The sequence below is a fragment of the Macrobrachium rosenbergii genome, chromosome 3 (assembly GCF_040412425.1).
Source record: "Macrobrachium rosenbergii isolate ZJJX-2024 chromosome 3, ASM4041242v1, whole genome shotgun sequence".
In the NCBI taxonomy this organism is placed as follows: domain Eukaryota; kingdom Metazoa; phylum Arthropoda; class Malacostraca; order Decapoda; family Palaemonidae; genus Macrobrachium; species Macrobrachium rosenbergii.
Genome location: NC_089743.1, coordinates 84,835,426 through 84,848,368, shown reverse-complemented (window position 1 = coordinate 84,848,368; position 12,943 = coordinate 84,835,426). Strand labels below are relative to the sequence as shown.

Genomic DNA, 12,943 nt, shown 5'->3' with positions numbered 1-12,943 from the left:
TAATATTGACTCCTCCAACCTTAATTCCTTCCATATCTCTGAGATCTCTCATTATCATTTCACTATATAAATTGAAGAGATCAGGTGATAACACACAACCCTGTCTTACACCTCTCTTGATGTGCCGAGTCTCTGATTCGTCATTTTCTACTTTCACTGATGCCTCTTGATTCCAATATAAATTCTTTATCAATCTTAGATCTTTCCCATCGATATTTATCTGTTCCAATATCCTTATAAGGTCTACATGTCTAACCTGATCAAAAAGCCTTTTCATAGTCAACAAAACAAATATATAGATCTTTTTTTCTATTATTGTCCTTTATCTCCATCAACATTCTCAAAATAAAATTGCATTTCTTGTCCTTTATCTCTCATAAAACCACACTGTTCATTGCCAATCTCTGGGGTATCTTATTTTCTTATTCTATTCAAAACAATCCTTAATATTATTTTTGTGATCTGACTCATGATACTGATAGTCCGGTGTTTATTGCACTCAAGTGTTCCTGGTATTTTTGGCATTGTGATAAATGTTGATTTGTACATCTGTGTTGCAGGCTCTCCATCTTCATATATTCCTTCCACTATTTCCATTAATATATCAATGATGTATTCTCCCAGAGCTACCAACATCTCTGCTGCTATTCCATCATCACCTGTTGCTTTATCGCTTTTTCATTTGTTTTAAAAGATGCCTCTATCTCTGATCTGATTATCTTGGTCCCTCTCCGTTGTCATTGAAGTCTAGATGTTCTATTCTATCATCATCAAACAATTCTCCAATATATTCCGTCCATCTTTCCAATATTTCTTTGACTCCATTACTATGGTTCCATCCGCTTTTTAATACCAGTGCTGATACTTCTCTTCTTTTTAAAAAGTAATTTCTTTCACCTTATCATACTTTCTCCGTTCATCCTTTTATCCAAATCTTCTACCTCCTCAAATCTCATCCATCCATTTCTCCTTTGCCCTTGTGCATTCCCTCTTAATAGTTCTATCCAGAGCTCTATATCTATCTTCATTTTACCCTTCTGTAGCCTTCTTTCATCCATCATTATCAAGATATCTTCTGTCATCCATTCTCCGAGCTCTCCTTTCTGTTGTTGGTATTATTTCATTACCTTCTCTTATTGCATTTTCCATATTTTGCCACTTTGCTGAGGATGTTGAGCACTGGGCCTTCCTCCTTGCTGGTCATATCTATTTCTTACAATTATATTATATTGGTTCTTCATTTCCTCTGTTTTCAATAATTTCAGTTGCCTCTTTGATTTAGGTGTACTCTTCCTCTGATTTTTCAACTTCACCATCACTGTTTGCAACTGGTACATGGTCACTATTACAATGGCTCCTGGGTAGGTTTCTTGACAGAGTTCCTAAATCTTTTATTGATGGTTAGAAAGTCTATTTGGTTTCTAACTCTGTCACCAGGGCTTTTCCATGTCCAGAGATGTCTTGGGTGGTGCTTAAACCAGGTGTTTGATATAATCTGTTCTCTCTCCTAAGCACTAGTCCATAAATCTGTTTCCTCTCGCATTTTCTTCTACTAATCCAAAAGGCCCAACAATATCCGCTGTTCTTCCTTGTCCCACCTTCGCATTGAGGTCACCAATAACCATAATTACTTCATGCTCTTTGCACTGCTCTTGCCTGATTTAACTCTAGATAAAATTGATCAACATCCTCTTCATCATGTTCAGATGTAGGTGCATATACTTGTATTATGCATATATTGAATAGTGTGGCTTTTTATACGCACCAACAAAATCCTGTCAGATACAGCCCAATAGCCTATCAAACATGGTTTCACAGATTTGTCTAGAATCACACCAACCACCTCTCTCCAGCACTCTGGCCTCCCGAGTATATGAAGGTTCCTCCTGTTGAAGTTGGAGAACATCCTACTCCTGGCCATCTAACCTCACTAAGCCCTAATAATTTGTAGCTTCATTCTTTCCATTTCTCTCTACATTCATTTTCTTTTCAGCATGATATAATGTTCTAACATTCCAAGTAGCTATACTTATTTTCCTTGTTTTCTGTTGTCTTTGGGTTGTTATTACATTTCTTTCTTTTTCTTTTTGGGGCAGTAACTTGATGACGGTCCAAATGCCTGCCACATGACTAGTTGACCGGGCAGAGACAACCACATCATCCATTCTGACATAGTTCCCACCAACGCCGTTCATCTGTAATCTTCTTGACGTAGCAACTGATGGAAAATGGTGTGGTCTTGGTGGAACGCCATAGAACCTAGCCTATTTTAAAACGTGTTACATCACAAGGCGGTAACTTTAAATTGGGAGTCTTCCTTCTCCGGTGTAGCCTTTAACTAAAAAGTTTATTTCAAATGGCCGCAGTGGACCTCTTCCTGCAAGGGCCTTTACAGATCACCGTCTGGTGTGACCTCACCATAACAGGGTAACCTCATTATGTCCTTTACAGCCATAAAATCCGGCAACCGGATACAGTATGGATGAATCCAGTGAAGATAAACTCTATATCTCTCTCTATCTCTATATCTCTATCTCTCTATCATATACACACATTGTCCACGTATCTTGACTCACCTGAAATATAGATGTATGGTATATATTTAATTTATATATATATATAATATATTTATAACACTGATCCAGTATATATATTTCTGATATATATTGAATTACATCTTTTAAAGAAATAAATATATACACTTTGACTGGATGTTGTTTCCAGTCAAGGTAAAATTCAAGCATAATGTTGTATTGTTTTTTTCTTTTATACGTTTGAATATATTATTCTGTGGTGCCTTTCTAGGTCAGTTAATAGACCTTAATCCTAAACTTTGATGAAATTCTGATTGTAATGCTATTGAAAATGTAAAATATTGTATATTTTCTCTAATAAAAAATAGAAAAAAATCCTGTTCCTAGGATGATATTGCTTCACGACATCGTGAGCAGTAATGATAATCCAGCAACTCCTCAGTTAATTCGTCTAACTGTACTAATGTGTCAGGATCATAGTGCTAGTCCATTTATAAGCCTATAAATTCCAGGTTCGTGATGAAGACACAGGTACATCATTAAGATCAGCAGCGACTGGAATATTTGTACCTGTCATGATTGTAATTCCACTGAAAAAAATGTCTTATATTGCCATATACACTTACCACTTCCTTTATTCAGTTTTATATATCCAGCTTTCACTATATATACTTATATAATGCAACTGTGAAGTTTTCCCCGGTTCAGCCATTAGATCATTGTACCTATATAATTTTTTTTTTTACGTCTATCCGGCGATTGACCGCTCTAACACCTTTTCACTCTCTGAGCAGCAATAATTTAAGGTACTTGGCCTTTGTGGCTTGACTATGAATTTCATAAAACATAAAAAGAGGGAAACCAGACCACTGAGCTGGTTAACAGCTCTTGTGGCCCGAAGGATTAGAAATATTACGTAAAACACTTGGCAACCTTGCAACGGGACCACCACATTTATTGGAATCGAACCACATTAGTACGGGAAAGATTTGAATGCCAGAAATAGATTATTAATTCTTCATTGGCCGGTCGGGATGAATCGAAAACGGGGCCCACAGTCCAAGCCGTTTCACTGATATCGACCGTCAATGAAGAGATATGAAACATTATACGCCAGTAATGCATTTCAGAGTGGAAACCAAAAGTAATGCACAGTGCTTGGGTGCTTAGGGGCTTGATGAAATAAAAATTTAGCACTGAAGAACTTCCAGTCTGTCGAATTTTTCCATTTATGTCCTGCTTAAAGTTTTGTCTAATTTTTCCATTTATGTCCTGCTTAAAGTTTTATGAAGTCCTCAGTAACTAAAAGATGATGTAGCTACAGCAGAAAATAAGTCGGATGACTTTGAAATCCACAATCAGAATCTTCTCCACCTGATGCCTTCACCACTATTTGCAATTTATATGCCAGTTTAAGATGATTTTGGAAATGGCATGGGCTTTCATGCTCAACGGTGGAATGCACATGGCTGAAAGGACTAATGCGGAAGTTTCAAGTAAGCTCTAGAAACTTGGACAGGTGATAATTACCATAAGACTTTGCTAACTCCCTCTCATTTTGTTATGAATTTGGTTCATAAAACTCCATTTGGTGAGAGCCAACAGAATTGTGGTTTTTCTTACTGGAGCACGTTTCGTATACACAAGGGGAGTTGATTATCGTTTGATTTCAGGGGGTCATGAATGTAAGAAAACGAAGACAGAAATTTCTGTTGTAGAAAGATCTGCCAGTGATTGGGATTAATCTGTTTAGATTTTTATTGACTGTGCGAAATATTGAACATACAATATTTTGACAGTAAATCAAAAACAACAGTATAATAAACTTATAAAAAGGGGGTCGATCTTATATAACTGCATTCTCTGCAATCAAAATTATAGCAAACATAAATTACTCTATAATAAATATACAATAGCCCTTCTATGCCATATATCTATATATACAATATTCAAAACATTGTAAATATAATCACATACTTCCCAGATTTATCACTATCAGTAATTCAGTCAAACTTGTATTTGTTAGCATATGTTTCATTTCTCAAATGATCCGCTTTTATATTTGATTTCAAATGTTTTTCGTTTGATTTTTCAATAGTACCAATGCAGTAATCGTCTTTCTGGTGGGATTCTGCTCCATCTCCCAGATTTCAACTGGAATAGTCTCGACACCTGCCTGGCGTTGCGTTTAGATTTGAGTTTGAATTAGAGGGCTCTGACACTGCTAAACAGTACAATTTGCTTTTGTTTAGCAGTGGAATTCCCAGACCTGATGCACGCACTGTTACAGAAGTAAAGCTACACACACAGGCACACAATCTCTTGTCATAAATTCCATCCCAGTTTAGGGAATAATAAAGACTTTTGCAGTGTCAATCCTACTTTTGGTGGGAGTTTTAAGTAAAGATCTACGTTTGACTGTTTTAGAAGCCAAGTATTAAAAAAAGGAAACCCACTTAAGCAGGAGAAGGAAATAAACTTTGGAGAGCTTTGGCATAACTTAGTCATCAGTAGATGTTTCAGCCGTTACTGCTGTTATCGACATTCCATCTGAACGATTGCTCCGGAGTTACCTCCTATGACAACAAGGAACTGGGCCTTTTTCCTGGGAGAATATGCGCTTTAGTAAACCTACGTTGGTGAGGGATTTTAGGATAAGATATGAAACAAAAATAAATTTGATTGCTGATGTATAATCTTGTTAGCCATTACAGTTGCTCACATTGCCATCAAACATTTCAAATTGTATATGTACAAAACGTTAATTGCTATGCCTTTAGTTAAAGGACGTCAGACTGGCTAGTGCATAATTTGCGCATATGATGCTGAACATTTTTTCATTAATTTTCTAACCTTTAAAATAACAAATAAGAATGAAGACTTCTGATTTCATGCTATAATTCTAGGAATAATTCTCAAACCTACGGAGAATTACGGGATAAAGATTACTTATTAGGTAGGCAGCCCGGATTAAATCAGGTGTAATAAGGTGCGCCCTGACGAGGGCATTCTTTCTCATAGATGGTTCAGTTGTCGACAAAGTTGCTAGGAACTTAGATGACAGGAGGCATAAATCATCTTAAATCCATGAAAATGATCCTTCAGTTTCGTTGTTACACACATGAACAGGCGTAGACTTACGTTTGTTTTTTTTTAGGATTTCACTCCTTACGACTGTTTGATTTCATTCATAATTTGTTTGTTTTTACTCAGTTTGTTTATGAATATTTATTCAAGAACATTTACATATTTATTTACCAAAGACCACAGGGGTTTCCTCTCTTGATGGTGTGTTCAGAATTCTTCGCCTGTCTTGTGAAAATTGCTGCGTCTGTTTATGACAGAAAAATTAAGGAGCAGTAGTTCCTGATTTTCAAATTTCCAACTCAGATAAAGCTAATATGGTTCGGATTCCACAATAAGCTGTAGGTCCCGTTGCCAAGTAACCAATTGGTTCTTAGCTACGTAAAATAAGCCTAATCCTTCGGGCCAGCCCTAGGAGAGCTGCTGTTAATCAGCTCAGTGGTCTGGTAAAACTGAGGTACTCTTAACTTTTAACAAAACGCAGGAAATTTCAGTCGAACCGTGATGCAAGAACGGTCGTGGCTTCCGACGGTGAAATTTCAGACTTTTTCTGTTTTATGTATTCGTTTTAATCTTTCATTTAAAACTTGGACGATCTTTTCGTGCTTTGAAACACTCTTTACATAATGGCTATTCAGCATTCCCATGTGCGGGCTCACACGCGTGGAACAGTTATAAGAGAATGAACTGTCCTACGTGATACCCCAGTCAGACAAAGCACTCCCCGATTTCATCCTGTTCAGTGGACAATTGAACATTATATATATATATATATATATATATATATATATATATATATATATATATATATGAAATAGATAGAGAACTCGTAAAATTTAGTCCCGCAATGGGAAAGTTGAGCGTCAATTTAAAACGCTTCCCTTATAATACTGTGTATGGTTTTGATTTCAGATTTTGTTAGTATTATCATTACTATTATTGTTACTATTACTATTTAGTAACAGTACAGCAATTCAGACTGAGCTCAAAACGCAGTCCAATGCTTTCGACTTCTTTCAGTTGGTGAGTAGTCTAAGTAAAGTGCCAACAAACAGAGTCGTTAAATTCTTCATATCCCTGTAGCGATAAACTAAATCTACATGGCTTTCCTCTGACGTTTCTCTAAATCTAGCATTCTGTCTTTTGTTCATTTTAAATGGTATTTGAAAATCTGTTGACATCGAGAAGCTGAACTGAACGGGGTTCACTTTTTCATTCACTGCTCTTTTAGGAATTTTCCTATATTTAATTTTCCCTGTACTGAATCAAGTCAGTCGTTGGTAAGGTACTGAAGTTACAATTTCATTTATTTCTGCAGTTTCAGTTAGTTTGTTACGTGATATCATACGTGGAAGAGTTTATTCTGTTTATTTTTGCATTTATTGTAACAAATGATTTTTCTACGAAAAGATAAGGTGGTCAGTCAGTGTGATGACTGGATGTTTGTGTGTCCTGGGAATGACCGTTAAGGAAAAAATGTTTAAATATTCTAATTCTTTTAGGTTGTGAAGTCACATGTGATATATAAACAGGATGATTGCACGTATTTGCACGTGGCCATGAAAACGTTATATTGCAACATAGTCAAGTCGTTCCTAGTCTCCAGGGGCTTTGTTTATCAAGCAATAAACAAATGAGTTTAGCCCGGCCAAGGCCACCACTAACAACCAGATGTCTCAGATGAAGGAATTTTAAGATGAAAAAAAAATGCAGAGGCCGCCCATGTCATAATGTCCTTACACAAAATAATTGCTCGTTATGCGTATCATATTTTTCATAATCAATTTTCATGGAAGATGAAAACGTTTTTCGCTCTAGAGGGGAAATTGTGCGGTACGACAGTTTGGGCGTCTGGTGGCGTTCTTACGACGAAGTCGTTGCCTGTATTGGTTGACAGATAAATCGTCTGTCTCAGGCTAACATTACAATAAGTTAATAGTGGTGCACTTCAACTAAGAAAATGTTCGTTCTTTGTTGTCTGTCACCGTGGAATTGTGTAGAACTTTTTGAAACTAAGGCTGAATCCTAGGAACGAATTTGAGTGGAAATAAAACTATTTTTCGTGAAAACAACGTTATTTGTGTCTTCTAAAGAAAGTGATCATACAGTGGGTTGGTTTCATCATTCCCGTATTGTGTATTACCGTGGCGTGATGATAGTTATTTAGATATGTTATGATTCGGTTAAAGATAAGGTTGAATAGTTTATTTTTTGTTAAATCCCGAGTAATTTGATAAGAAATGAGAAGAGTACAATCGCGTAAATGGGGAGTTCTTTTTATTTATTTTTTTTTACGGCCCAGCTTCATACTGAGAAGTGCTTAATACAAAACACGATGATAACAACGCCGTGTATAGTAAAGCACGTTTGTGAGTGAGCTTCAGGCGTTTAACCGCACGTTCGGCGAAAAATATCCCTTCGAAATCCGTACGCTATGAATCGAATGAAAACAGCCTCTTGTTAAAGTAATTGTCAGTATTTTTCGATATTATCAACACTCGTCCGTTGTCACTGACGTATCATCTTGTGGTTCCATTTCCTGCAGCGTAAGTGTGACTTAAGAGGATGCAGGAAGCTTGGTTGTCAACAAAGTGATTACTCTGTAGATTTCCTGAGTGTAAGTGCGAGCTTATTATTGACTGAATAAAAAATTGATTAATGACAAGTAGCCGAATTGAATATCGTTAAGTAAACGTAGTTATCAATTTTTTTTTTATCAAATGCATTACTTTTGGTGTGCAAAATATCCCTATAAATTTGCAAGCTGGTGTCAGTACGAACGTCATAATCACAAGCAAACGCCAGGAAGGCAGGCTTGCGAGAAGTGATGATGATAACATTTATAGACTAAATAGTACGCACAGGGCAAAGTGTTTTGAGATTAACAATGGCCCGTTTCATTGATCCTCTGTTGTAAGTTTTAGAGTGGTTTATGAACAGGGTACTGGTGTCTCATGTTCTGTATTTGTTTACAACTCCAGTAAATTTGGGTATTTTGCGTTATTACATTTATTGAGGCCTGGTTAAGTCAGGAGCAAATTAATTTAAGCTCATCGGAAAGTACAATAAAAAAGATGCAAAATCATCCCCTATTCAAAAAGTACAATTATGGAATTTGCCCCAATTTCATTCTGATCTCTTGATCCCATCATCAGACATTTAAATTACACCGTAGTGAATACTTGCAAGCACTCCCAAAAGTCTGTTCGGTGGAATCAGCTGAAATCTGTATTACAGGAGCGCTTATGAAAGTCTTCTTTCCAGAGAAGTACGGCTAAAACACTCAAGAAATTCATTATTTCTGAGGATATGCTGACAGTAGAGTTTTTGGCCCTTGTAGGGGTCCTAATCTTTCTGCTCTGGATCCTCTGCAAAAAACCATCAGGTTTGCCACCAGGTGAGTGATATTCATTGATAATCATTCCTGGGTTTTTCCTCTGCTGGTCCTGCGTTCGACAACCGGCCAGTGGAAATTAGAGGAATTTATTTCTGGCTAGAAATTCATTTCTCGTTATAATGTGGTTCGGATTCCACATTAAGCTGTTGCTAGGTAACCAATTGGTTCTTAAGCTAGCCATACACGAATATGGCCCTCCGCGCCAGACCCCTTACACGATGGAGACAGGATTTCAAGAGGTCCTGACTTTTCTAAGCTCTTTTCGAAAAGATCCTCTGAATGAGGTTTTATTCTAGCTGCGTTCTCAAATTTTCTTGCAGACCTCTAATTCTTCATAGGCAGCCTGCTTTTTAGATTTATTAAAATAATATTCACTTTTTTACCTTCCATAAACACGGTGAAGTCTATAAAGTTCAATGAATTCAGTAACAAAATCTGTTGCCTGCGACATACTTGAGAAGTTGCAAAGGACACTGCTTAAAACGATATGTATGGAGGCCAATCTTCGTCCTACGGGTGAATAACATTCAGTCTCAGGTATCATACTTGTTTCATTCTTGAGGGATGGTCAGGACTCTGGGAGGCTAATCTCTTCCCACACACGTTAGGGACTTGCGCGGCGAGTCAGCAAATTGCAACGGGACAGGACAGGATTTTCAACATGCTGAAAGGATGGCGAGCCAAGACAAGCCCGACGAGACTGGCTTTTTTCCCATACACCATAAAGACTGGACCGATGTCCCCTTGAAATTGACAATAAGCTTTAGCCACGTAAGATAAATCTAATCCTTCGCCAGCCCTAGGAAAGCTGGTTCAGCTCAGTGGTCTGGTTAAACTAAGGTATACTTAAAAAAACTTACATAATATAGCTAATTGCATTGAATTGAATATAGAATTTAGGCCAAAGTCAGGCACAGGGACCTATGAGGTCATTCAGCGCTGAAACGGAAATTGACAGTAAAAGGTTTGAAAGGTGTATATAACAGTAGGAAAACCTCGCAGTTGCACTATGAATTAATTGTTAGGAGAGAGTGGAAAGTAAGACGGAAGAAAGAGAATATGAAAGGAGGTACAATAAAAGGAACGGAAGGGGTTGCAGCTAGGGGCACCTTTAGTAATGCCTGCAGTGCATCGCATGAGGTGCACTGACGGCACTACATTCCTACGGGGATTTTGTTAGTTTTAATGTTTTTTGCAGCGTCCCTTCGGCCCCTAGCTGCAATCCCTGTCATTCCTTTTACTGTGCCTCCATTCACATTCTCTCTGCCATCATGCTATCCACCCTCTCCTAGCATCTGTTTCATAGTCCAACCGAGGTTTTCCTCCTGTTACACCTGTCAAACTTTTCTACTCTCAGTTTCCCTTTCAGCGCTGAATGACCTCATAGGTCCCAGCGCTTGGCCTTTGGCCTAATTTCTATATTCCATTCCATTCCTCTACTATTATTTGTCAACTTTTCTATCGCGAAAGCAAAAAAACTGCTGTGTAATCAGTCAGTAGGATGTGATAATGTACTTTGGGTATTATTATTATTATTATTATTATTATTATTATTATTATTATTATTATTATTATTATTATTATTATTATAGGACGCTGGGGACTCCCTCTAGTTGGTTACATTCCTATGAAAAGCAAATACATTGATGACCTCCTCAAGGATTTCCAGAATCAGTATGGAGACATGTATATGTAAGTGAAATTAATTGTTACTTTTTCGTTATTAGGCTTACTTTTCTTGTTACAAGTTTGTGCATGCTGTACTCCCACGTACAGAGATCGTCTGCTGTAAGGATTTCATAGTGCACCAGACAGTGACTGAACCTCGTGGCTTTGAAGCTCGACATTTTCAGTCTCAGTGATCTGGAGTACATAGCCAAGCACCTTACATTAGTTCCAGAACAGCTAGGCCTAGTACACAATGCTCTTAACTTTCCTTTGATCTCTAATTTTGGAAAATATTCCCGTGGTAATTCATCTCCTTCAGGCACCTCCGACTACATTATTGTTGCAGTCCGATTTTTCTGCACGTCCCTTCCTCTCATTCCTTGTATTACCCACTACATATACCAATATGAAAGATCTCAACAAATGATATGTTTAAAATCTTAGTCTTGATTTCACCTTAGGACTTGATTGCTTATACTCTGTTCCCAAACCCCTAACCTTTACAACCTATATCACTGAACGGCATTCCCAAGAGCCTATATCACTTAATTGTATTTTCAAAACCCTAGCCTTTAGACAGCCTATGCCACTGAAGTGTATTCCCAAAACCTTGCCTTTAGACAGCCTGTGTCCCTGAAGTGTAATCCCGAAACTCTAGTCATTAGACAACTTATATCACTGAGGTGTATTCCAAAAACCGTAGTCTTTGTCAGTGAATTGTATTCCCAAAACCCTAGCCTTTGGACAGTCTGTGTCAGTGAATTGTATTCCCAAAACCTAGCCTTTGGACAGCCTGTGTCAGTGAATTGTATTCCCAAAACCCTAGCCTTTGGACAGCCTGTGTCACTGAATTGTATTCCCAAAACCCTAGCCTTTAGACAGCTTGTGTCCCTGAAGTGTAATCACAAAACTCTAGTCGTCAGACAGCTTACATCACTGAGTTGTATTCCCAAAACCCTAGCCTTTGGACAGCCTGTCACTGAATCGTATTCCCAAAACCCTAGCCTTTGGACAGCCTGTGTCCCTGAAGTGTAATCCCAAAACTCTAGCCGTTAGAAAGCTTATATCACTGAATTGTATTCCCAAAACCCTAGCCTTTAGACAGCCTGTATCACTGAATTGTATTCCCAAAACCCTAGTCTTTGGACAGCCTTTGTTCCCCTGAAGTGTAATCCCAAAACTGTTATATCGTTAGCCAACGGCCTGTATCACTGAATTGTATTCCCAAAACCCTAGCCTTTGGACAGCCCTGAAGTGTAATCCCAAAACTGTAGTGTTAGATTGTTGTATTCCCAAACCCTAGCCCTTAGACAGCCTGTATCACTTTGGACAGCCTATATCACTGAAGTGTATTCCCAAAAGCCTAGCCTTTAGACAGCCTATGTCACTGAAATGTATTCCCAGAACCCTAGCTTTTAGACAGCCTATGTCACTGAAATGCATTCCCAAAAGCCTAGCCTTTAGACAGCCTGTATCACTGAAGTGTATTCCCAAAACCCTAGCCTTTAGACAGGCTGTGTTACTGAAGTGTATTCCCAAAAGTCTAGCCTTTAGACAGCGTATGTCACTGAAGTGTATTCCCAAAACCCTAGCTTTTAGACAGCCTATGTCACTGAAATGTATTCTCAAAACTCTGACCTTTAGACAGGTTTTATTACTGAATTCCCAAAACCCTAGGCTTTAGACAGCCTATGTCACTGAAGTGTATTTCCAAAAGCCTAGCAATTAAACAGCCTATATCGCTAAAGTGTTTTTCCCAAAACCCTAGCCTTTAGGAAGCATATATGAATGAAGTGTATCCCTAAAACCCTTGTCATTTGGAAGCCTATATGACTGAAGTGTATTCCTAAAACCCTAATCTTTAGACAGCCTATGTAATCGAAGTATTACTAAAACCTAGTCTTTAAAGCATCTTTATCGCTTCAGTTTATCCCCAAAACCCTAGCTATTGGTGGCTTAACATTTGAAGTATAGAAAGGTCATTCACAAAGTTAGCAATAACCTAATGTACATATTACTGTATATGGAGAAACCTATCATATATATCATATATATCTGTTAAGTCACATTAATATGTATTTGATTTTTACAGATGGCGAGTGGGAACCCAAGTACTGCTCTTCATTCATGACTATCACCTTGTCCGACAAATTTTTTCCAGCCCGGATTTTGTAGACAGACCAGACTGGGTCATATTTAAAGGCAATGAAAAAACAGCTCTAGGTGAATATTTAGACGCACGTTCCTATTTGATCCACTT

The 12,943-nt window shown here is 37.8% G+C and overlaps 1 protein-coding gene across 9 annotated transcripts in view; it reads left to right on the top strand.

The window, feature by feature from the left end:
* LOC136826613 (cytochrome P450 2L1-like) overlaps positions 1-12,943 on the top strand; it is a 68,576-nt gene that overhangs the window by 43,177 nt on the left and 12,456 nt on the right. Inside the window, exons 1-4 of one of the 9 annotated variants that reach the window (XM_067083933.1) lie at positions 6,792-6,903; positions 8,883-9,015; positions 10,608-10,707; positions 12,776-12,906. In XM_067083933.1, the coding sequence (XP_066940034.1) occupies positions 8,928-9,015; positions 10,608-10,707; positions 12,776-12,906 (319 nt within the window). In that variant the 5' untranslated portion in view covers positions 6,792-6,903; positions 8,883-8,927. Of the gene's footprint in view, positions 1-6,791; positions 6,904-7,471; positions 8,236-8,882; positions 9,016-10,607; positions 10,708-12,775; positions 12,907-12,943 lie in introns of those variants that run through there. The other 8 variants (XM_067083942.1, XM_067083923.1, XM_067083906.1 and 5 more) reach the window with 8 other exon arrangements.